This window comes from Chiroxiphia lanceolata, chromosome 5 (assembly GCF_009829145.1).
Source record: "Chiroxiphia lanceolata isolate bChiLan1 chromosome 5, bChiLan1.pri, whole genome shotgun sequence".
Taxonomy (NCBI): Eukaryota; Metazoa; Chordata; class Aves; order Passeriformes; family Pipridae; genus Chiroxiphia; species Chiroxiphia lanceolata.
Window position 1 is genome coordinate 1,903,931 of NC_045641.1, and position 22,833 is coordinate 1,926,763.

The 22,833-nt window shown below is 47.9% G+C and overlaps 1 protein-coding gene across 1 annotated transcript in view; it reads right to left on the bottom strand.

Moving 5' to 3' along the window:
• The window catches only part of EXOC4 (exocyst complex component 4), a 304,003-nt gene that overhangs the window by 68,754 nt on the left and 212,416 nt on the right, over positions 1 to 22,833 (bottom strand). Inside the window, 1 exon segment of the mRNA XM_032687270.1 lies at positions 5,585 to 5,804. Within this exon segment, the coding sequence (XP_032543161.1) occupies positions 5,585 to 5,804 (220 nt within the window).

Sequence of the window (22,833 nt, forward strand, 5' to 3'; positions counted from 1 at the left end):
CTCCAGCTTAAACCAAACAGGAGGGTGACCAATTTAAGTGGCTTCTGTGGACAGAGAGATTAGAGGGGCAGGGTGTGACACCAGCCCTGTGAGGCAAAATGAGGATTTATGAGCCCAGTGTCACTGCTGAGGGAGCCCGTCTGGGCTGTTTGGGTGATTAAAAGAATCAGTCAAGGCCTGTGATCGAGGCTGGGGGCACATACATGTGGTTTACTCCCAATTTCTGGGGGAAAAAAAACAACAGCAAGAAGCAAAAAATAAAAATAAAATGAGTTATGGGGAAGTTTTAGTGATTTTAGTGATCTGTCACTGGAAAGCAGCTGCATAGCCCAGGGTGAGGGTGAACACTAAATACCACAACAGCAAAGGCCCCTTCATGGAATCCCAGGATGGTTTGGGTTGGAAGGGACTTTAAAGACCATTTAGTTCCACCCCCTGCTGTGGGCAGGGACACCTTCCACTATCCCAGGTTACTCCAACCTGGCCTTGGACACTTTCAGGGATCCAGGGGCAGCCACAGCTTCTCTGGGCAACCTGGGCCAGGGCCCCCCCACCCTCACAGACACTTGTTGAGGTAAATAAAAGTTGGTGGGCCCAGGCAGGACCACGATCCGAGACATTCTGCACCCAACTCTCACTGGAAGTGTTCAAGGCCAGTTTTTGAGCAACCTGTTCTAGTGGAAGATGTCCCTGCTCGTTGCAGGGGTTTGGACTAAATGGCCTTTAAAGGTCCCTTCCAACCCAAACTGGTTTATGATTCAATGATTCAGCGCTGAACAAACGAGGGTTACACAGATTTTGGGCAACTCCAACACAAGATTCACCCACCCAAGGAATCACAGAATCATAGAATCACCTGGGTTGGAAAAGCCTTCCGAGATCATCCAGTCCAACCCTTGATCCAACTCCACCCTGTCACCCAGCCCATGGTACTGATGCCACATCCAGTCTGTCCTTAAACACCTCCAGCGACGGAGACTCCATCTCCTCCCTGGGCAGCCCATTCCAATGGCTGAGCACTCTCCATGGAAAACCTTCCTTCCTGATGTCCAGCCTGACCCTGCCCTGGCACAGCTTGAGGCCGAGCCCTCTTGTCCTCCTGCTGGTTCCCTGGAGCAGAGCCCGACCCCTCCCTGGCTCCCCCTCCTGTCAGGGAGTTGCAGAGAGTGAGGAGGTCTCCCCTGAGCCTCCTCCTCTCCAGGCTGAGCCCCCCCAGCTCCCTCAGCCTCTCCTCCCAGCACTTGTGCTCCAGTCCCTTCCCCAGCCTCGCTGCTCTTCTCTGCCCCTGCTCCAGCCCCTCCAGGGCCTTGCTGAGCTCAGGGCCCAGAGCTGGACACAGCACTCCAGGGGTGGCCTCCCCAGTGCTGAGTCCAGGGGTAGAATCACTGCCTTGGACCTGTTGGCCACACTGTTCCTGAGCCAAGTCAGGATCCATTGGCCCTCTTGCCCCCCTGGCCACACTCGGGCTCCTCTTCAGCTCCCTGCCCAGCCCAACTCCCAGCTCCCTTCCTGCCTGGCTGCTCTCCAGCCCCTCTGTCCCCAAAAGAAACACCACTGACTGCAGGGATGAACAGGACACAGAGACCTCAAACACGGGAGAGTTTCTTCAGGTCAAACATGAGCCATGTCCGTGGGAGGGTTTGTGAAACCTGACTTTGCTTTTCCAGCTCTGAAGAGGCAGAAAATAACTGAAAACTTTATGAATGTGCAAGTCACACTTGATTTTTAAAATAAATGGAAGCCCTGCCATCACAGCTTGGCCTAAAGGCAGGAATTGCTTTTACAGAGCTCCACATCAGCCTCAGTGGAGAATTCACACACCTGCACGTGGCTGGCACAGGAGCCTTTAAAAGCTCCCACAAAAGGCAGTGACTGCACTAAATGTTCCCCCCCAGAGGAAAAATTATCTAAAGAAATAATGAAAGCAAAAGGGAGATTCAGTCTCTACACAGGGAAGTAATTCTGTCTTTCCTTCTAAACTGAAAAAGGAGATTTAGCAAGAAATTCTGCAAGAAATTGGTGGGTTTGAACCCCTCGACACGTTGGGAGTGCAATGGAAACATAAATAAGAGATAAAAGCATCTACAAAGCCCTTGGTTATAGACACCAAAAAAAAAAAAGTTGAAATATGAGGATCAGAACCACGGGTGCTTCCTTAAAATTCTCCCTGAATGGGAAAAAACCCAGTTGGATCAGCCCTGCCCGCTCCTTAATGGATTGTGAGGGCTGGGAGCCAGCCTGGAACGACAACTAATTGGTTTATACTAATTAATAACAACATCCAGTGGCCATCAAAGCATGGAGCCATCACCACTGGGGAGACACTCAGATTCTGGGACCATCCTTCTTCTTAATAAATGCTAATTTGACAGGAAGAAAATGTGCCAAAGCTCCCAGGGATGACTATGACTCCTTGGAAAGTCACAATCCAGTGATTTCAACTTCGTGCGTGGGATACCTGGGATAATTAGCTCCAGCAAGTCATTATCCTGCAAAACAGCTGCACACTCTGACTTTTGAAGGAGGTTTTTTTGATGGATTTTAGGCCGTGGGAACTTGGCCAGAGAACCCTCATGTGCATCTTCAACAGACACTGAGATAAGAAACATCACCACAGAGATGCTTGAGAGGGAAAATCCCACTCAGAGGGGGAAGATTGAAGCAATTTGCATAATTTTGGAGACAGGGCAGTGGAGTTTTAAGGCCGGTGTTGGCAGTGACCACTGGAAAGATTTAGATTTATCACCTCGACATGAACTGTAGAAGAACAGGCTGGAAGAGGGTCCTTGTAGCCTCATTTAGGATTGAGTCAAACAGTTACAGCCTGGAATTTAATGCAGAATAATTCAGACACAAATTATTTTCGTGGGTGTTCAGTCACTCTGAAAACTCTGACTTTCTAAGGAGGTTTTTTGATGGATTTTCAGGCCGTTGGAGCTTGGCCAGAAAACCCTCACGTACGTCATCTACACCACACTGAGATAAGAAACAACATCACAGGGATGCTTGGGAGGGAAAATCCCACTCAGAGGGGGAAGATTGAAGCAATTTGCATATTTTTGGAGACAGGGCAGTGGATTTTTAAGGCCAGTGTTGGCAGTGACCACTGGAAAGATTTATCACCTCAACACAAACTGTACAAGAATAGGGAATAGGCTGGAAGAGGGTCCTTGTAGCTTAATTTAGGATTGAGTCAAACAATTACAGCCTGGAATTGAATGCAGAATAATTCAGAGACAAATTAGTTTCATGGTTTTTCAGTCACTCTGCAAACAGGTTTACACTATTTTACATTCAAGGATGGGAGAATGGAAAACGAGCCCAGCAAAATGCAATATTTCCAGAGGGTGATTTTTCTAAAGGATAATCTTTACAGGAACGGGCTGAGGACACGATGGTAGAGGGTGCTACAAAACCTCTTATCTCCAAACTAATTCAGTTCCAAACATGTGCTGATAGTCATCCCAAAGCAGCTTTATCAGCCTGTGCAGCGGGGGCTGATAAATTCTCGAGTCGTGTTCAAATCACAGCGGCGGCTCCGGCTGGAGGAGCTTCACAAAGATCCTCAGGATAGCAAAGAGTGGGATGGTTGAACCACAAACCCCTCCAGGAATGACACAAGGCAGGGAAAAGCCAGGAGAGAAGTGCCAGGTTCACTCACTCCCTGCTCCCCACACTTCAATCCCACCCAGGGGGTGACAAGGCCAAAGATTTCAGGCTCCTTCTGTCGATGCAGAAACAGCCTTTTTATTTCTTGTCTCCATAAAATTAGTGTAGGGAGCTATTTGGGATGATTTGGTGCAAAGAAGCGGCGTTTTTTTTCTTCTCTTTCACAAAATTACCCTTCTGCAATGTGGGGAACAAGCAGAACTTGCTTGATGTGACCAAGAATAATTCCAGTTCAAAGCGATCCCCGTCCACCACGAGAAACAAATTCTAGGAACTGGAGGAGATAATTCCAAGCCATTCTGACTCTTCAACCCCTAATGAACTTTAAGGATATATATTGAGATTATAGAATACATTTTCCTGGCTACAAATGAAGCCAGTATCCATATTATTGCATTAAGGATCCCAAACAAATTTCTGAGGTTTACAACTTCCACAGTCCATCCCAAACCTGCTGGGCTCAGACAGGCACAGATTTAGTGACTATTAATCCATGAAAAATCCTGGAAACTCCCAAAAATAAGAACAGCAAGAACAGTTATTACTATTATTCTATATAGTTATAAGATATCTGGTTTTTACAGTTATAAACTGGGATAAACCTTAAAAGTGATCAGATAAACCTTGGGAGCTGTGAGCTGCTTCCTTAGAACTCTGCAGGTTTTACCCATCCCTGAAGAGATGATTTCACAGATAAGAGGGAATAATTAAGGATTATAATAATAATATTGATATTAATAAATAATAATAATAAAGGGTTAAAAGAGTTTGAAACAAACAACAGCAAGAGTCAGTTCTTTCGTTACAGTTCCAGGCAACACGTAAAATCCCGAATTCTGGAGTGGGATTCCACACTGTCCTGTTATGCCTGGAGCTGAGATGAGAACTGTGGTTGTTGCTGTTAGCACTGCTCCACACCAGAGCCCAAAAAAGCTGTTTCAAAAGACATTTCTTGTATAAATCCTTGACCCTCAGAGCCAGATCTCTCCCATTCCTCGTATCGGAGGGAGCCTCAGAGCTGCCCCAGTGTCACATCAGCCACCAACACCCCGCACCCAGGAGGCAGCAGATCCCATCTCTGCTCCTCCTGGGAGCTGGGAATGTGTGTTTAGTCCCATTACACAGCTCTGTGACTGGCAGGAGTCTCCAGAACTTCTAAGGGAGGAGCATGGAAATCTTTCTCCCCAATATCCCACCTATCCTGGAGAGTGGGAAGGGGTTTTCCATTGACCTGGCACTTCAGGCCCTTGTTCCCAGTCCCTCTCAAACTCTCCTGGAGCTCCTTTACGCCCTGGAAGGGGCTCTCAGGTCTCCCTGGAGCCTTCTCTTCTCCAGGTGAACATTCCCAGCTCTCCCAGCCTGGCTCCAGAATCATGGAATCTCAGGATTGCTTGGGTGGGAAGGGACCTTAAAAACCTTCCACCCCTGCCACGGGCAGGGACACCTCCCACTAGCACAGGTTGCTCCAAGCCCCCTCCAATCTGGCCTTGGACACTTCCAGGAATCCAGAGGCAGCCACAGCTTCTCTGGAAAATCCATTCCAGCCCCTCCCCACCCTCCCAGACAGCAATTCCTTCCCAATATCCCACCTATCCCTGCCCTCTGGCACTGGGAAGCCATTCCCTGTGTCCTGTCCCTCTATCCCTTGTCCCCAGTCCCTCTCCAGCTCTCCTGGAGCCCCTTTAGGCCCTGCAAGGAGCTCTCAGTTCTCCCTGGAGCCTTCTCTTCTCCAGGGGAACATTCCCAGCTCTCCCAGCCTGGCTCCAGAGCAGAGGGGCTCCAGCCCTTGGAGCAGCTCTGGGGCCTCCTCTGGACTCTCTCCAGCAGCTCCACGTCCCTCCTCACTGGATACAGAGCCAGGTCCTGGCTAGACATGGCCAGTCAGGGATGTGCTGACAGGTCCCTCAGCCCTTACCTGCAGCAGAGGCCTCTGCACCCCCAGGACCTTCATGGTGTCCGCGTTGGCCAAGATCTTGAGCGGGTCCGATGCTTTGGTGACACCTTCGATCTCCTTGTTGATCTCAGCCAGGACCTGGTTGAGGAAGATGTTCTTGATGTACATGGTGAGGAACTCCCTGAGAGGGCACTGCTTGGCTGGGCCAAGCTCCATGGCAAACTCGATCTCCTGGATAAACCTGGAAAAGAGAAGGGGAATGGTGAACGGTGACTAAACCACGGAGGGATTTTAAACATCTCAGCGGGGCCTCTGCCACTCCTGCACCTCAAATCCAAGCACCAGCTGGGAGGGAATGACTGTGGGCTGTGCCAGTATGAGGAAAAAAAGTCCACAAGGCAAGACAAAGACTCAGCTGCTGGAAGGGAACAGATAAAATGAGGGAAAATCCACATCCCGAGCACAGTTTGCAATGATTTGTTCAAAAAACGTTGACTCAACTGCTGGAGGAGAACAGATAAAATGAGGGAAAATCCACATCCCAGGCACCATTTGTGATGATTTCTTCAAAAAACATGGACTGCTCTGTTTGACACCTACTGGAATGATGTTTTTCTAAAATTAAAACCCCCACAGAAACAATTTGGGATGCCAGGAATCCCTTGGAAAAGGCAAACTTCCTCCCGGGATTGGTCACTCGATTCCCACAGGTGGGTTCCTCATCTCTAAACTGAACAACAGAACATTCCAGCTGGAAATCACATGGGGAAAAAAAAAGCAATGCATATGGATTATCCTGTTCTCGAGCTGCATTATGCATGCCTGTATTATGGTGTATTTTTATCATCCTCCATTGTTTCATCCAAGGATCCCATTCCCGCTCACACAGACGATCCCAGGAATATTTTAACACCAAATGTTTGCCATCTCCCGCAAAAATCTCTTGATTTCTGCGGTGCCATCTGCTTAACACTTCCAGAAATTACCTCTTCAGTTTCTTCAACTGCATCTGAGGCAAAGAAATAACCTTCCTTTTTAAGTTTTACGCATCGAAATAATTAGGGATTGAGCGTCGGGAGCCAGGACGGATCGAGACTCGCTGTCCAAAGTTGTGCCAGGGGAAGTTTAGGTTGGAGAGCAGGAAAAATTCCTTCAGTGGAAGGTGAAGTGGCAGAGCCACAACCCCTGAAGGTGCTAAAAACCACACAGATGTGGCACTTGGGGACCATTTCCCCAAATATTTAAACGAGATTTCCTTAATTGTCCATGATTTTCTCCCTCCCCTTCCCAAGCTCCAGAGGAGGCGGCTTCCCCTCAGAGCCCTGACTGAGGAGCTCCTGCCAATTTTCATGGCATGATTTCCTTCAAATCTGAGCCATTTGCTCCCTAAATCCTCTGCCCTGGTGACTCCAACAGTCTGGAATGACATTTGATTCCACGGGGGATCCACCTGCAGCTCGGCTGGAAGATAGTTTCTCCAAAGAGAGGAACACAAAGTTCTGGCAGCTTTATTCCCCGGATTTCACAGACCAAGAATGGGAATTGTCATATATAAATGAAGTATAAATATAAATACGTTCCTCAACATAAAACAGGGAAGCAGTGGAGTCACCTGGGAAGAGAGCAGAGCCCCCCACCAGCTGATCCCTGGAATCACAGACCTGATGGCACCACGTGGAGTGACAACCACTCGTGTCCTTCAGGGAACAGTGTCAAGCTTGATGGGACCACAATAAATTAATTCACCATGACTGCCAATGAATTTGCCACTCTTTCCTCCTGAGTTTATTTACACAGTGCTTGTGACACAGAAAACCCCACCAAAAATGTGAATTTTACCATTTCAAGCTGGGGAAGGAGAGGCACAAGGGGTTGGATTTGGAAAGGAGAATCATTCAGTGAAGCGAAGGAAAAGCTTTTAAACGCTTTTTAAAATCCAATACACGCTTAAAAACTGCTAAAACACGAACAAATAAAAAACTTTTAGAGGCAGAATGAGCCTCTAAACTCTGAGAGCTCAGAAGTGCTGAACTGCAGCAGCTCCTCATCCCACAAGAGCCTGAGGGTGCTTCCAAGGGTTTCCTGGACCTCACACTAAATTGCCTGTGCAAAGATAGAGGAAAGGTCAGTGCTAAAAAAAGGTGTAATAGAGACTTTTTGTTTGTACCTGGCATTAATCCCCATTTCAGATCCCTCCTAAAAACCTGTGCCTCAACCTCTAGGAAACTTCTCCATTACAGTTCTGGTGGTCGATGTGTTCCAAGAAGTCTTAATGCCTTGGCACAGACAAGACAAAACAGTGGTTCACTTAATCCCGGGAAGAATCAACCCCATATCCCTGTTTTCCCTGAATTATAAAGCAATCACAGAACAGGAGAAGGTGCCAGACTGTGGGAGGGGGTTTTGGGAGCGCTCAGAATGACTTGTGATAAAGAACAAAGGGTCAGAAAGCAGATTGGAACTCGATATCAGGGCAAAGGTATTAAGACAGGAGCTGGAGGGTTGGAGGATGTGGATGAGGGACCTCAGGATTGAATGGTCAAGGACAGCTTGATGAAAGGATGATGGGAATGAGAAAACAATTTCTGAAGTCTTTACTTACTCCAAAGATCTCTGTCAAAGGAAAGGGAAGAAGAGAAAAGGCAAAGGGAAGTGAAGGATGGATGTCAGAGCGTGTCTGACAGCAGGGAACAGACCTAGAAAGTACAAGGACATCATCCCTTGGTGCAGCCTCCAAGGAAAACTGGGATCCCATTCTCCATGATGGTTCAAAGATGACTTAAGGATCATCCAGTGCCATCCCCCTGCCATGGGCAGGGGCACCTTCCACTGTCCCAGGTTGCTCCAACCTGGCCTTGGACACTTCCAGGGATCCAGGGGCAGCCACAGCTTCTCTGGGAAATCCATTCCAGCCCCTCCCCACCCTCCCAGACAGCAATTCCTTCCCAATATCCCATCCATCCCTGCCCTCTGGCAGTGGGAAGCCATTCCCTGTGTCCTGTCCCTCCAGGCCTTGTCCCCAGTCCCTCTCCAGCTCTCCTGGAGCCCCTTTAGGCCCTGCAAGGGGCTCTCAGGTCTCCCTGGAGCCTCCTCTTCTCCAAGATGAACATTCCCAGCTCTTCCAGCCTGTTTTCAGAACCACCAAATCTGTCACACCCACAAAATGCACAAATATCCTTTGCAGAGGAAGATTTTGGGTCATGGTTGCCGGAGATATTCCTGGGAATCACCTGGAATCCTCAAAAAGCCTCTGGGAATGGCACCGCTCCGAAGGACACCGAGATGTCACATGAGGGTGGAATTCTTGAAAAGAGCAGCCAGGGGGGAAAAAAAAAATAAAAATATGGAAATCTGCATCTTATCCTGAATTCAGAACCTGCATTTTCCAAAAGGAGGTACCATTTTGAACTTGTTTTCTCCTCCTAGAAGAGCATTGGAGGTGATTTGTGGCTGCAATTAAGCATTCCCCTCAGACAACTCCAGGAAAATGAAGTGTCTTTGGGTAAATGACAGTCATTTGGATGAAAAAAGGGGGAAAAAAAAAAAAAAACAAGCCCATCGTTGCAGAAAATTTAATTCATTCCAACTCACAACTTAATTGGCTGTGAGGACTGTCTTACCTAGGCTGGAATAAAAAGCATAAAACCTAAAAAAAAAAAAAAAAAGAAAAAAGCTGAATGGATTGATTTAGAAACCTCCAAGTCTTGCTTTCTTCTTCTGTCTCCTTGTTATCAGATGCCTTCTAAAACATCATTAAAAGGCACTGAAGACGTGTCGCTGAAGGTGCAGGACATCAACCACTCCCTCTCCTTAATGATGATGATAATTTTATCTGAAATTCCCTCTTCCAACAAGTGAATGACAGGGAAAAAAAATAAAATAAAATAAAATATTCCAAAGCCTTATTAAGGGAATTTTTTTTTCTGATGTTCAGCCCAAATTTACATTTCAGTTTTGCGTGATCCTGAAGGGTTCCCTTCCCTCTGTCTTAGGCATAAAACAGCCAAGTGCCCAAGATGGACCTTTTGGTGAGGAAGGAAATATTAAGGAAGCATCAGAAATCCTTTGATTTGGATCCTGGTTACTGCCAGAATGGAAAAAAATTCCCAACTGGTTGTTGGGACTCAAGGAAATCAGGGATAAAATACCCAAGTGTACAGGTTGTGGAAGGGAGAGACACACGTGGAAGATCCCACATTGTCCATTTCCCATCCAGAAAGCCTTCCCACCTCAACAGTGGGAATTTGGGGAGAGGTTCAACAGAATCAGAGAATCATGGAATGGTTTGGGTTGGGAGGGAACACAAAAATCATCTGGTTCCAATCTTGACACCTCCCACTAGCCCAGGTTGCTCCAACCTGGCCTTGGACACTTCCAGGGATCCAGGGGCAGCCACAGCTTCTCTGGGAAATCCATTCCAGCCCCTCCCCACCCTCCCAGACAGCAATTCCTTCCCAATATCCCATTTGCCCTCTGGCACTGGGAAGCCATTCCCTGTGTCCTGTCCCTCCATCCCTTGTCCCCAGTCCCTCTCCAGCTCTCCTGGAGCCCCTTTAGGCCCTGCAAGGGGCTCTCAGCTCTCCCTGGAGCCTTCTCTTCTCCAGGGGAACATTCCCCGCTCTCCCAGCCTGGCTCCAGAGCATAGGGGCTCCAGCTCTTGGAGCAGCTCCAGGGCCTCCTCTGGATTTGCTCCAAAGGGACAAGTCTGATTCCAAATTTCCCACCCTCATGAGAACGTGGCCAAGCAAAGAGGCTTCTCCACCAATGGTGTGCAACCAAACTGAGCATGTTTTGTTATATTCAGTTCAAATAATGATCTAACTGGAATAAAACCCTAATTTCCATCCATTCCACAGCCTGGTCCATCCCAGGACTCCTCTCTCCTCTGTCAAAGTGAGACTTAGAGATGCTCCAAAAAGATCCTGACCATCACCCATGTGCTGAACACAATAAACACAATTAAAGACATTTAAAAAAAATCACTTGCTTGTTACTGAAGAACCATCAAATAGGTACTGAAGTAACAAAAACTACATTATTTTGCATAAAAACTGGACTACAGAGAATTATTTTGGTGCCCCAGGACCGATGCGGATAAATGTTGTGGCCAAATGCAAGTCAGTAGAGCTGATGCTCTACAAAGTCAGCCCAAAGGGAGGAAGAAAGGTTTGAGATCATCTCTCTAAGTGACCCCAAATGTGATTAAAATTATAATTATCACAAAAAAACCCCAGTGTAAATGGGTCTGGGAGACTCAACGGACATTTCACTTTTAAATCTTAGCAAAACCAGACCAAAGAACTCAGCAAATCTCAGAGAGAAAGTGTTTGTTTTCTGCTATTTTGAAATATTATATAGCCCTGCTGCAGGAAGGCAGCAACTAGAGGAAATGACTGCTGTTAGCACAAAACCCCAAATTTGGGGCATTTTTCACTCAAATATTAAGGTTTTTAAGGAATCGATTCCTGTGTTGCGGCTGCTCAGCCACGAGACTCAGGGAAGAGATTATGTAAAAATCAGTGTTTTGTTGTCTCTGAGGTGCTGTAAACACCACAAATGCTCTGAAAAAAAAATTAAATTCTAATTTAGCCATCAGCTGGTGCTGAAAACATCCCTCCTTTAATGCTCACCTGTCACCTGAAGGACATGGGACATAAAGGAAGTGTCTCAAGTGCAATTTCTTCTGGTGTCTCCAGAGGGGAATATTGGCTCATATTTAGACCACGAGATGTAAAATCAGAATTAAATCTGGGGGTTCATAACATATATAAAAGTGCATCTCACGCCCTGTAGATCAGATTCCTCCCACGTGATTCCCAAATATCAGCAGGAGATCACCCAATGGAAGCTTCTGGCGTGGTTGGATCTCGTAGTCTTCTTTCTCTCATCTCTTTGCTCTTCCCAACAGCAAATTTCAGGAATCAGCAGCGTTTCCATCCGCTGCCAAACCTCAGCCCATAGCCAGGAATGATTTTTCCAAAGGTGGCAGGTCTGAACAAGGAGCAGCCTGGAATTTTTGGACCCTCTTGGAGAAAACAAGTTTCGAAAGGACCAGAAGGGCAGAACCTGGGAGTCGCTGCTGTGAAATGAAGGGGGTGAAAGGGGCACCAGGATCACAGGCCCGGGGAAAACACTGGAAAATATATTGTACAGGCCACTGGAATGGGACTAATTAACTCCAGAAATGGGTTTAAGCTGAAAGAGGGTAGATTTAGATGGGATATTGGGAAGGAATTGCTGGCTGGGAAGGTGGGGAGGCCCTGGCACAGGTTGGCCAGAGAAGCTGTGGCTGCCCCTGGATCCCTGGAAGTGTCCAAAGCCAGGATGGAGCAACCTGGGATAGTGGAAGGTGTCCCTGGGCTTGGCCCTTCATGATCTTTACAGTCCCTTCCAACCCAAACCATCCTGGGATTGAGGTTGGCCTCTCGTCCCCTACAATTCAACTGGCTCCACACCTTTGTATTTTAGATCAAACCCCATAAAACTCGAGCTTTGTTCAGACCCTAAAGCCCCTCCACTGCAGGTTTTCACCCCAAAAAATCCTCTCTGTGCATCTGAGCCCACGGAATTAAATCCACCAGCGTGGAAAAGCCTCCTGTGAGCCCGATCTACACGGAGGCTTTTGAGAGCCGGTTCCACTTTCATTCTGCTCACCCCCTACAGACTCCAAACTACACTACGAGGCCTCTGAGTTCATTCTGAGAACAAATATAAAGCAGCTTCATTCCCCATGTGCCCTGAACCTCCTTTTCATCCTTCAGAGCAGTCACAGGTTCTTCACAACGTGAACCCTGGAAGCAGGAAAACGGTGGGCGAACGGTTTTGTCTCTTCCCAATTCATTGAGGACCTTTCTGGGGTCGTTCAGGAACACAGAGACTGAGTTTCCCCGTTGCTGCAACGAGAAATGAGTGTTTGCAAAGGTAAGAGATGTTCAAAACTGCAGAAGGGGACGGGGATCATTACCAAAAACCCCCAACTGTGAACATCCAGGGAAGAGGAAAATGCAAAACGCTGCTCCTCCAGCGGCCGGGGAGAGCAGAGCTGTGATGTGCAGCCCAACAGGCTTCACCTGCAGCCTCAAACACTGCTTTGCTGAGCTACCACTTCATCCTCTGGCACTGAAAAGAAAACAGATTGATGATTTTATGTGCCTTAATTTACACAGAACTGAGCAAACACGGCTCCTCTTCCAGCCACCTCTTTGCTCTTCCAAAGCCGCGCCACCGAATCCCTCCTCTCCCATCCCTAAAACCTCTAAGTTTCTAGCCCAAAATTAGACCAATATCAAGCCAAGTCTATCAGCTGCCTCAAAGTGCCAAGATTGCTTTGTGATGATGATAATAACCCAAAATGACCAGCGGCCCAAATTACCCTCTGCGGATCCATCCGCGATTTAAATCCAATCCTACCGGAGGTAAAAGCGCTGACCACAGTCAATCAATTCCTGTCTCTGGAGAAGTTCTGAGATATTTTACGTGAACCCAGGGCACATGGAACACTTAAAGGTGTGTTCTGCCCACAGGATGAAGCCAAACTTGTAGGATCCCACCACTTATTCTGCCCCCAGGTTGCTCCAAAAGCTTCGTTTCCCACCACGCCACAACATTTCTCTGCTATTTTGCAAGGTACCGTGGAAGGCAGAAAACACACCCAGCCTCGCTCAAAAAGCATTACAATTTAAAAACTTTTAACCATTGTACTTTCAAAGCATTGAAATTCTAAGTGAATCCCTGCCCACTGCATGGAAATTTCGGGGGGGGATCCATTAAACGCCTGTAAAACACTCAGGCATCGACAAGGATGTTAAAAGAACCATCATGTAAAGTCATCCTGTTACACAAATAGGAAGCTCACCAACTTCAGCTGGTCCTATTATTAAATCCCATTTTCCTTTAATGTTCTATTACACTCAGTTTGTTGACCAGCACTGCAATGTAATGATACCCCCCACGACTTCACATTTGCTCCTGAGCGCAACAGCTTCGTAAAAAATGGGCTTATTATTCATATGATTTTTTAAATCTTCCTGTTCCAACCCCCCCAGCTCTCAGCCTGGCCCCCGTAAAAAGCAACATATGCCAACAATAAATCTTTCAAATGGCTCTGTGTTAACAGAGTGGCTGCACTGACAGCTTTACAAATGGGCCCCAGCTTTATGCAAACGTGGTTTTATTAGATTGCATTCTAATGATTCATAATAGGAAGGCAAGGATGGCTTTGGAGGAACAACTCGGAGCAGCCAGTGGCTTCCAAGCCCTGGGATTTGGGGTGTGAGCCAACGACAGGCACTCCCACTTTAGCTTGGCTGCACTTCTGTGCTTCTCCCAGTTGGGCAGTAAACGGCCTAATCCCTGTCTCTGTGTCTGTCAGTCCAACTATTCCCGTTTGCTGTGTGCTGACACTCCAGGAAATAAGTGGGCAGATGGCACAATCCTTCACTATCATCCCACAGACTCCACAGTCTCTGGAATGTAGAGGGGGAACACAATGGGGCAAAGAAAAAGCCCAGATAAGAAGCCCCAAACTAAGAATAGGTAACTTCATCCATCTGGGGATGGCCTGGATACCAGGGATTGGTGGAGCCATTGCCTCCAGGAGCACGCAGGACTACGTTCAGGTGTCCTGCTGGGGACACCCAACTCGGGCATCTCGACCCTGTGGCACCAGCACTGAAGGGTTGATGAGTGATTCCAGCTGCTCCTCTCTGCAGCAGTTGGATTTCCTGTCAGCTAACGTGGAGAAAAGGGCAGGAGGGCCAACTGAACCACCGGTTTTAGGATGGCAACATTCCTGTGTCCCTGAAGGATTTGGGAAGCAGAGTTCCGTGGACAGCCCTGCTCTCTCCACAGGCCCAAGACCACTTGCATTTAGCAGCAGGAAATCAGACACTTTAGGAATCTGTGGCAGATCTTAAAGCCTCTCTATCCAAGTCCATCCTGTAACCCTTCCTTCCTCATTTTGGTCCTGTACCCAAAGCTGTTGAAGATATGACCCTGAAACACACCGGATGGAGTAAAACATGGATCCCAGATCCTTTTCATCCACCTCATTGCCTGATTTAAGAACCTGGATGGGATGATCACAGAATCCCTGAGGCTGGAAAACACCTCAGAGATTGAGTCCAATTGCTCCCCAGCCCTGCCAAAGCCACCACTGACCATGTCCCCAAGTGCCACACCCATGGGGATTTGAAATTCCTCCAGGGATGGCAACTCCATCCCTGCCCTGGGCAGCTGTGCCAGGGCTGGACAGCCCTTTCAATTTTCCCAGTATCCAACCTGACCCTCCTCTGGCTGTTCCCTCTCCTCCTGTCCTTTTTTCCCTGGAGCAGAGCCCGACCCCCCCCCCCCAGCTCCCCCCTCCTGGCAGGAACTTGTAGAGCCAGAAGGTCCTCCTTGAGCCTCCTTTGCTCCAGGATGAGCCCCCCCAGCTCCCTCAGGAATTCTCCAGACCCTTCCCAGCTCCGTTCCCTGCACACGCTCCAGCCCCTCCCTGTCTCTCCTGTCTGAGGGCCCCAGAACCACCCCCAGTATTCCAAAGAGAACCTCCCCAGGTCCCAGCAGAGGGGGATCTCAAATTATTGATTACAAATCAAGCCAGGTGACCTTAAGCTACACTTACTAGTCCCAATCTAATCACATTCATCAGTAAGTGGGCAGAAAAGCTGAGCTTAATCAGGGCCTGCTAATATTGGTATTTAGAAAGGCAAGAAACAGTGATCAAAGAACCAGGCTCTGGTCATTAATTAGCTCACACCTTGGCTACAGAGCCAGAGCTGCACCAAAAGAAACAATGGGAAGTTTCCCACGTGCCCTTGGAGATATTTCCAGCAGGGAAATACCCCCAGGATTTCAGGAGCCACCACTGTTTCTGTGAAGGGGTTTGAGGGAAGGCTCAGCGGGCTGGTTTTACAAGGAGTGTTTGCAGAGCGTGTTTGGGGAAAACAGGAACAGCCTCCAGAGTCAACAGGGATGAAAAGCAAGTTGTCTGAGCTGCCTGGGATCATCCACCTCATTTGGCATCCAGGGGCTGGGCCAGGCTAATGAGGAAAAGGGATTTGCAACAACTCCGTGCTCCTGGAGGCAGCAAATCTGGACAAACTGGATGCTGCGCCTCCATGAAGGATCTCATTCCTCTTCTCAAAAGAGCGAGGACATTTTCTTAGAAGGCTTCAACAACTTCCCACACCAGGAGTTACGTTCTTCCAAACAAAACTCATTTAAATCATTCCCTGAGTAGTTCCATTTGTGTCTTTCTTTTCTTTTTTCCCCAACTCCTGCTCTTCGAGCCTGAAACAAGCAATTCCTGACAGCTGATGCTTTCTGTCCACAGAGTGATCCTTCCCACACTGAATTCATCAGTTTAAAATAAAGAGAGTGGAGCTGCTGGAAAACACAGCCCAAACATCCAAGGGCTGCATTTCCCGCCCCTGGTAAAAGTCATTTTGATGTTCACGTGCGTGTCAGGTTTATTATCCCATAACTGCATTGCACAGATGCTCTGGGGTCCATTAGGAGCAGCCCTATAAACATGAAATTGTATCAAACGGATAAATTGTATAAAATGGGGCTGGAAGACCAGACTCTGAGCCCTCATTACAGAGCATCACATCAAAGGACTGTGTTTTAGCGTGAGGGAAAATGATCTTCACACACAGGCACAGGACAGCCCTGAATGCACCACACTGACCACAAACACTCCTTAACAAGCTCACAATCCAGGTTGGAAGAGGCCAGGAAGACGTTCCTGAGGTTGTAGGGCCTTTCAGTCCCACAGAGTTGGGCACAAAGTGCCTGGTGCTGCTCATGGTGACTCTGCCCGTGGCCTTGTTCTCCCCCTGCCACAAATCAGTGCTTGGAAAACAACAGGTTACATCATTTTCCATGGCCTGTGGTCATGGGGGCTGTGCTTCCCTCTGAGGTCTCCTGAGATTTTACTGAAGAGTCATCGTGGAATGGTTTGGGTGGGAAGAGACCTTAAAAATCATCCAGTTCCACGCCCTGGAAGAGGGAAGGAAGGGACACCTCCCACTAGCCCAGGTTGGTCCAACCTGGCCTTGGACACTTCCAGGGATCCAGGGGCAGCCACAGCTTCTCTGGGAAATCCATTCCAGCCCCTCCCCACCCTCCCAGACAGCAATTCCTTCCCAATATCCCACCTATCCCTGCCCTCTGGCACTGGGAAGCCATTCCCTGTGTCCTGTCCCTCCAGGCCTTGTCCCAAGTCCCTCTCCAGCTCTCCTGGAGCCCCTTTAGGCCCTACAAGGGGCTCTCAGGTGGTTGTTATGTATTGAAAGAGGAACCTCCTCTAAACCATGTCTGTAATTACATCAAGGATGGGGAAACTCCACAGGAATCACACTAATTAAGGCTCTGTGACAGATGGGCTGATTTAACAGGCTTTCATCCCTGGTGATCCCACCCTGCCCTGCCAGCCAGCACCACTCCTGCTGAAACGGGATGGCAGCTCCTCTTCCCAGCTCGGTGTTCACTGATGGGCTGTGCTGTCACACTCCAAACCTTCCTGTTTTCCAAAGGGACACACCCCAAGGAAGCCCATTGGCCTGATTAACTCATAACTGTCCATCAAACCCCAGCGGGGAGTTCTTCCTAATCCAGTCACAAAATCCCACGAACACAAGGGCAGAGCCTTTCTGGAGGGATGGCAAACCCCACACATTTTTTGGCTTCCCAGGATGTTTCTCACAGCAACGAATGTGGGTGTTTTTCCAACCTGGATTCTCCCTGCAAATAAAGCCTCGTGTTCGTGTTTCTGTTCCTCCAGGGCATGACACACCTCAGAGCTTGGAAAGCTGGAATAAATCCTGAGAACCATGAAGATATTCAGCAGCAATCTCAGAAAACATGAGTATTTTTTTCCTGACATAAAACCCCCTCCTTTGTGGCCACCAGCACTGTAAATTATGCTCAGGTTCCTCACATTCTCTTCTTCCAACTCCCAATTCCTTTCCATTACCTAAATTAGGAAAAAATATGTGTACAGTGCAGCTTCATGGATATGACGGATGCTGCAGCAGTTTTATTTTGGATTTTTGTCATGAATTTTTATTGTCCTGCATTGCAAAACCTGCACCAGGAATCAGGCTCCTAAATGCTTGTCCTAACTCAGCCAGACTCCCTGAATAATTTTTCAGGCCTCAGCTTTTCATCTCTGTCCTCTAACTAACAGTGCTTGAATGCTGGGAATAATTTATTCCTACGCCAGATTTGTTATTGTGCTCCTTTTTTTTTTTTTCTTTCTTGTAAAGAAATAAATTTTTAGAATATATTGATTTTAGTGTTCGAGGCTGGATAGGGCTTGGAGCAACCTGGGCTAGTGGAAGGTGTCCCTGCCCATCTCATGGTGTCCCATCTCATGGAATGAGATGATCTTTAAGGTCCTTTCCAGCCCAAACCATTCCATGATTTTATGAATGGCACGGAATACCAGCTGCCCCTTCATCACTTGCTGGTTCTCCACCTGCTTTTCAGAATAGATTTCTATTAAAGTGGAATATTTATGAATTTTACACCCTATTTAGGTTGAACACTTGGGAAGCCTTAAGAAAAAAAAATACAGCTATAAAAGACCTTGCAAATCACTCTTTTAAATCCCAGTTCAGACACTGTTGGTGTGGTCTGACCAGTCAGACTTTGGGCATAAAAGTCTGGAGAGTCTTCTCCTGTTTTCTTGTTCAAGCATTTGAAAAGTGCAAACATGAATAAGAGAATAAAGTGGTAAAATGACAATGGGTGATTTGTACTTCTATTTTTATGCACTTTTTTTTCAGCCATCAATGATCCAGCCCATGCTACGTTTGAAAAATCAAATGTATTATTTTGCAGTCGTGGGTCTCGCAAATTAATCCTTCTGAAGTGCCGCTTTCCTTCCCCTCCGGGGGCAAACAGTTCTGTCCCAAATTATTCAAGTTTAGATAACTTTGGTGTCTCCGTTAGTTTCCCACGGTGACCTTCAGCCCAGCCCGAGTCGGTGGGTGTATCCAGTCAGGGGAAATAATCCTGGGCTGGAACATAAGAGAAAATAAAGCCAGGCTTTGGCTTCCAGTGATTTTCACAGAATTATGGAATCAACCGGTTCGGAAAAGCCCTCTGAGATCATCCAGTCCAACCCTTGATCCAACCCCGCCGTGGTTCCCAGCCCATGGCACTGATGCCGCATCCAATCTCATCCTAAAAACCTCCAGGGATGGTGACTCCACCTCCTCCCTGGGCAGCCCATTCCAATGGATGATCCCTCTCCATGGAAAACATTCCTTCCTGATGTCCAACCTGTCCCTGCCCTGGCACAGCTCGAGGCCGAGCCCTCTTGTCCTACTGCTGGTTCCCTGGAGCAGAGCCCGACCCCCCCCCGGCTCCCCCCTCCTGTCAGGGAGTTGCAGAGAGTGAGGAGGTCTCCCCTGAGCTTCCTCCTCTCCAGGCTGAGCCCCCCCAGCTCCCTCAGCCTCTCCTCCCAGCACTTGTGCTCCAGTCCCTTCCCCAGCCTCGCTGCTCTTCTCTGCCCCTGCTCCAGCCCCTCCAGGACCTTCCTGAGCTCAGGGCCCAGAGCTGGACACAGCACTCCAGGGGTGGCCTCCCCAGCGCCCAGCCCAGGGGCACAAGCCCTGCCCTGCTCCTGTTGCCACACTCTTCCTCAGCCAGCCCAGCAGCCATTGGCCCTCTTGCCCCCCTGGCCACACTCGGGTTCCTCTTCAGCTCCCTGCCCAGCCCAACTCCCAGCTCCCTTCCTGCCTGGCTGCTCTCCAGCCCCTCTGGCCCAGCCTGCAGCTGCAGGGGCTTCTTGTGGCCAAAGGGCAGGACCCGGCCCTTGGCCTTGGGGAACCTCAGCCCCTTGCAATCAGCCCATGGATCCAGCCTGGCCAGGTCCCTCTGCAGAGCCCTCCTGCCTTCCAGCACATCAACACTCCCCCAGCTTGGGCTCACCTGGAATGTGCTGATGGTTCCCTCCATCCCCTCCTCCAGATCCTCAGTGCAGACACTGAACAGGACTGGGCCCAGCCCTGATCCCTGGGGACACCCCTGGGGACGGATCCCAGCTGGATGCAGCTCCATCCCCACCACTCTCTGGGCCCTCAGCCAGTTCCTCACCCAGCCCAGAGTGTCCCTGGCCAAGCCTTTTCCAGGAGTGTCCCATGGGAGACGGTGTCCAAGGCTTTGCTGAAGTCCAGGCAGACACACCCACACCTTCCCCTCACCCACCAGGTGGGTCAGCTGGTCATAAAAGGAGCTCAGGTTGGTCAGACAGGACCTGCCCTTCCTAAACCCGTGCTGGTTGGGTCTGATCCCTTGTCCATCCTGGAGGTGCTGTGGGACTGCACTCCTTAGGATGATCTGCTCCAGAACCTTTCCAGGCACTGAGGTCAGGCTGACAAGCCTGGAGTTTCCCAGGTCCTCATTCTGGCCCTTTTAGTGGATCAGCATGACATTCCCCAACTTCCAATCATCTGGGACCTCCCCAGTGAGCCAGGGCTGTTGGTAGATGATGGAGACTCCTTAAGGCTCAGAGGAAAGAGCCCAGAAGTCCTCCAGACATTGGCAGTGGAGTTGGGAAGGGGCTGAAACTTTGTGGCTGAGCCACCATGGAGTATCTACTGGGGTGGAACTGGATAATTTTTAAGGGTCTCTTCCTTCCTTTTAATGGGATGTTTTCCCTTCTGACTTTTCCAGAGGATGAATTTAAGCCTCTGTGATGTCATTTAATTAGAGAATTTAGGGTTGCTCAGACAGAAACTCCAACGAGGCAAGTGGGAAGAGGAATCCAAGCTCAGTTCTCCTTGGATTTTTCCCCTTTAACATCAGCATGCAGCACCCAGTCCCAGTGAAATAATACCTTAAGATTAGCCTCTTCTCAGTTCTCTCTTTATATATATATATATTTTCACACCCAGACACTTATCAATAAAATCATAATTGCACTGATAGCAAGAGCAGCAAAAGTGCAACAGCAGATGGGCCTGTGGAAAACGTTAAATAAACCCAAGATTCTGCCAATTCTAGGAATCCACTGATTTATAAATAAATTTTTTTTCACATCACAAATGCACATTATTTCAGATAGGCTCTGCCTAAGCAGCTAAAGATCAGCTTATCTTTAAAAGCAGTGCAGTTTTCAGGGAGAGTATTAAAGAGAAACCGGTGGAGAGATTCATGGAATGTGATGTTGGACCCCTGAGAAGGGGAATGAGGAGATAAAATACAAAATACAGGATATATAAAGCAAGAGAACAGTGCTGGGAGAAGCAAATTCCAAAAGTGCTTAACGGTATTTAGTGAAACTAGATAAAATTTGAGGACATGCAGAGCTGATAAAGAAAAAAAATAACCGCAAAAATTCAAGATCCAGGTAAGGAAATCAGCCTAAACTGTGAGTTCCAGACCCCTGGAGGACTTCTCAGCTTCCTAAAGGAAAAAAAAACCCTGAATTTGGTCAGAGGTTTTAATTAAAGCAACAGAAAAGAAAACCTTCTGTGTTTCTTTAACCACTTAAATCATCCCTACTTTAGGATCCCCGTATGGAATATGGAAAGCTAATGGATTTATATCAACAGAAGACGAACTCAGCATTAAAAATGGACTGACAACTTGATCTCAAATCCAAAAATATCCTCCTCGCTCCCTGGATGTACAAAATTTGTGTCTGAACAAAGCAAGAAAAGTTAATTCAAAAATAATAATAATGTTCCTCGTATTTTATCCCTCCTGTTCCTCTCTCCTTTCACCTCCTTTTCCCATCACCTTAAAGAAGTGAGGATCCCAAAACTGAGCCCATGAGAAAGAAGGATGGTTGAAGTCATGGAAGAAAAGGCACCCTCAGGAAAAACTAAAGGTGCTTCCTTCCAATGTTCCAGCCTCTGAACAAGAAGTGGTGACACGAATAATTCTTCTCTCCTGAAAAACTTAAAACCGACTTCTCAGCACTTTGTGCTGTGGGAGGGATGGATTTGGAAGTGGCTGGAGCAGATGAGGGGATGCCAAAATATCACAATTAAAATTGAATGTTGTAATTAGATGAGAGGATAAAGTTGTCAAGCTCAGGCAACTTGGTGTGCAAAATATTCATAGAGGCTTTTTGCCTTTTAATACTCAAAAATAGCCCAGGGAATTATTGCTCCCACTTTAGGGCATCGAGTTCTCACAGTGACTCCTCACAAAAAGTGTCCAGGAGGAACTCTGGATATTCAACTCCCTGGAAATTCATGGAAATTCCAGAAGGGGTGATACTGGGTCAGAGGAGATGAGGAAGAGGAAGAGAAGATGAAGGGATGGTATTTTTGGGAGCTCTGACTCAAATCTGGGAGGTGTGTCAGGGCAGTGCTGTGGAAGGGATGGTTTTGGAAGTGGGTGGAGCAGATGAGGGGATGCCAAAATATCATAATTAGAACTGAATATTGTAATTAGATGAGAGGACAAAGTTTTCAAGCTTAGGCAACTCAGTGTGCAAAATATTCTTAAAGGCTTTTTGCCTCTCAGTGCTCAAAACCAACCCAGGGAATTATTGCTCCCACTTAAGGGCATCGAGTTCTCACAGTGACTCCTCCCACAAAGTGTCCAGGAGGAACTCTGGATATTCAACCCCCTGAAAATTCATGGAAAACCCATAAGGGGTGATACTGGGTCAGAGGAGATGAGGAAGAGGAGATGAAGAGAAGGGATTTTTGGGAGCTCCCAGTTAAATTCGGGAGGTGTGTCAGGGCGGGGCTGTGGGAGGGATGGGTTTGGAAGTGGGTGGAACAGATGAGGGGAGGGCAAAATATTTCAGTTAGAATTCAATATTGTAATTAGATGAGAGGACAAAGTTTTCAAGCTTAGGCAACTCAATGTGCAAAATATTCTTAAAGGCTTTTTGCCTTTTGATGCTCAAAACAGTCCCAGAGAATTATTGCTCCCACTTTAAGGCATCAGTATCCCCACATCCAAACCACACAGAGCACTGCAGGAGTCACAGTCCTGTGGGAAAGGCTCTGTTAAGTGTCAAACCACCACCTCAAGACATTCCTGCCTAATTCAGATTTCAATTAGGGCCGGGAGGGGGGAGGGAGCTCCTCTGTCCTTCCCTTTCCCGGATGTGTATCAGGACTAACAGCCCATGATTGCTGCAGACAGCCCCCAATTAACTGTCATCAGAAAACACATGTCAGAGCCCCGGGCCTGGGCTGGATCTGCCGTCTAATTTAGCTCCAGAATATTAAAAATCCCCACGAATGAATTTTGTTGTCTTACCAAACATCCCTTACTCTGCCTCCAACTCCTAA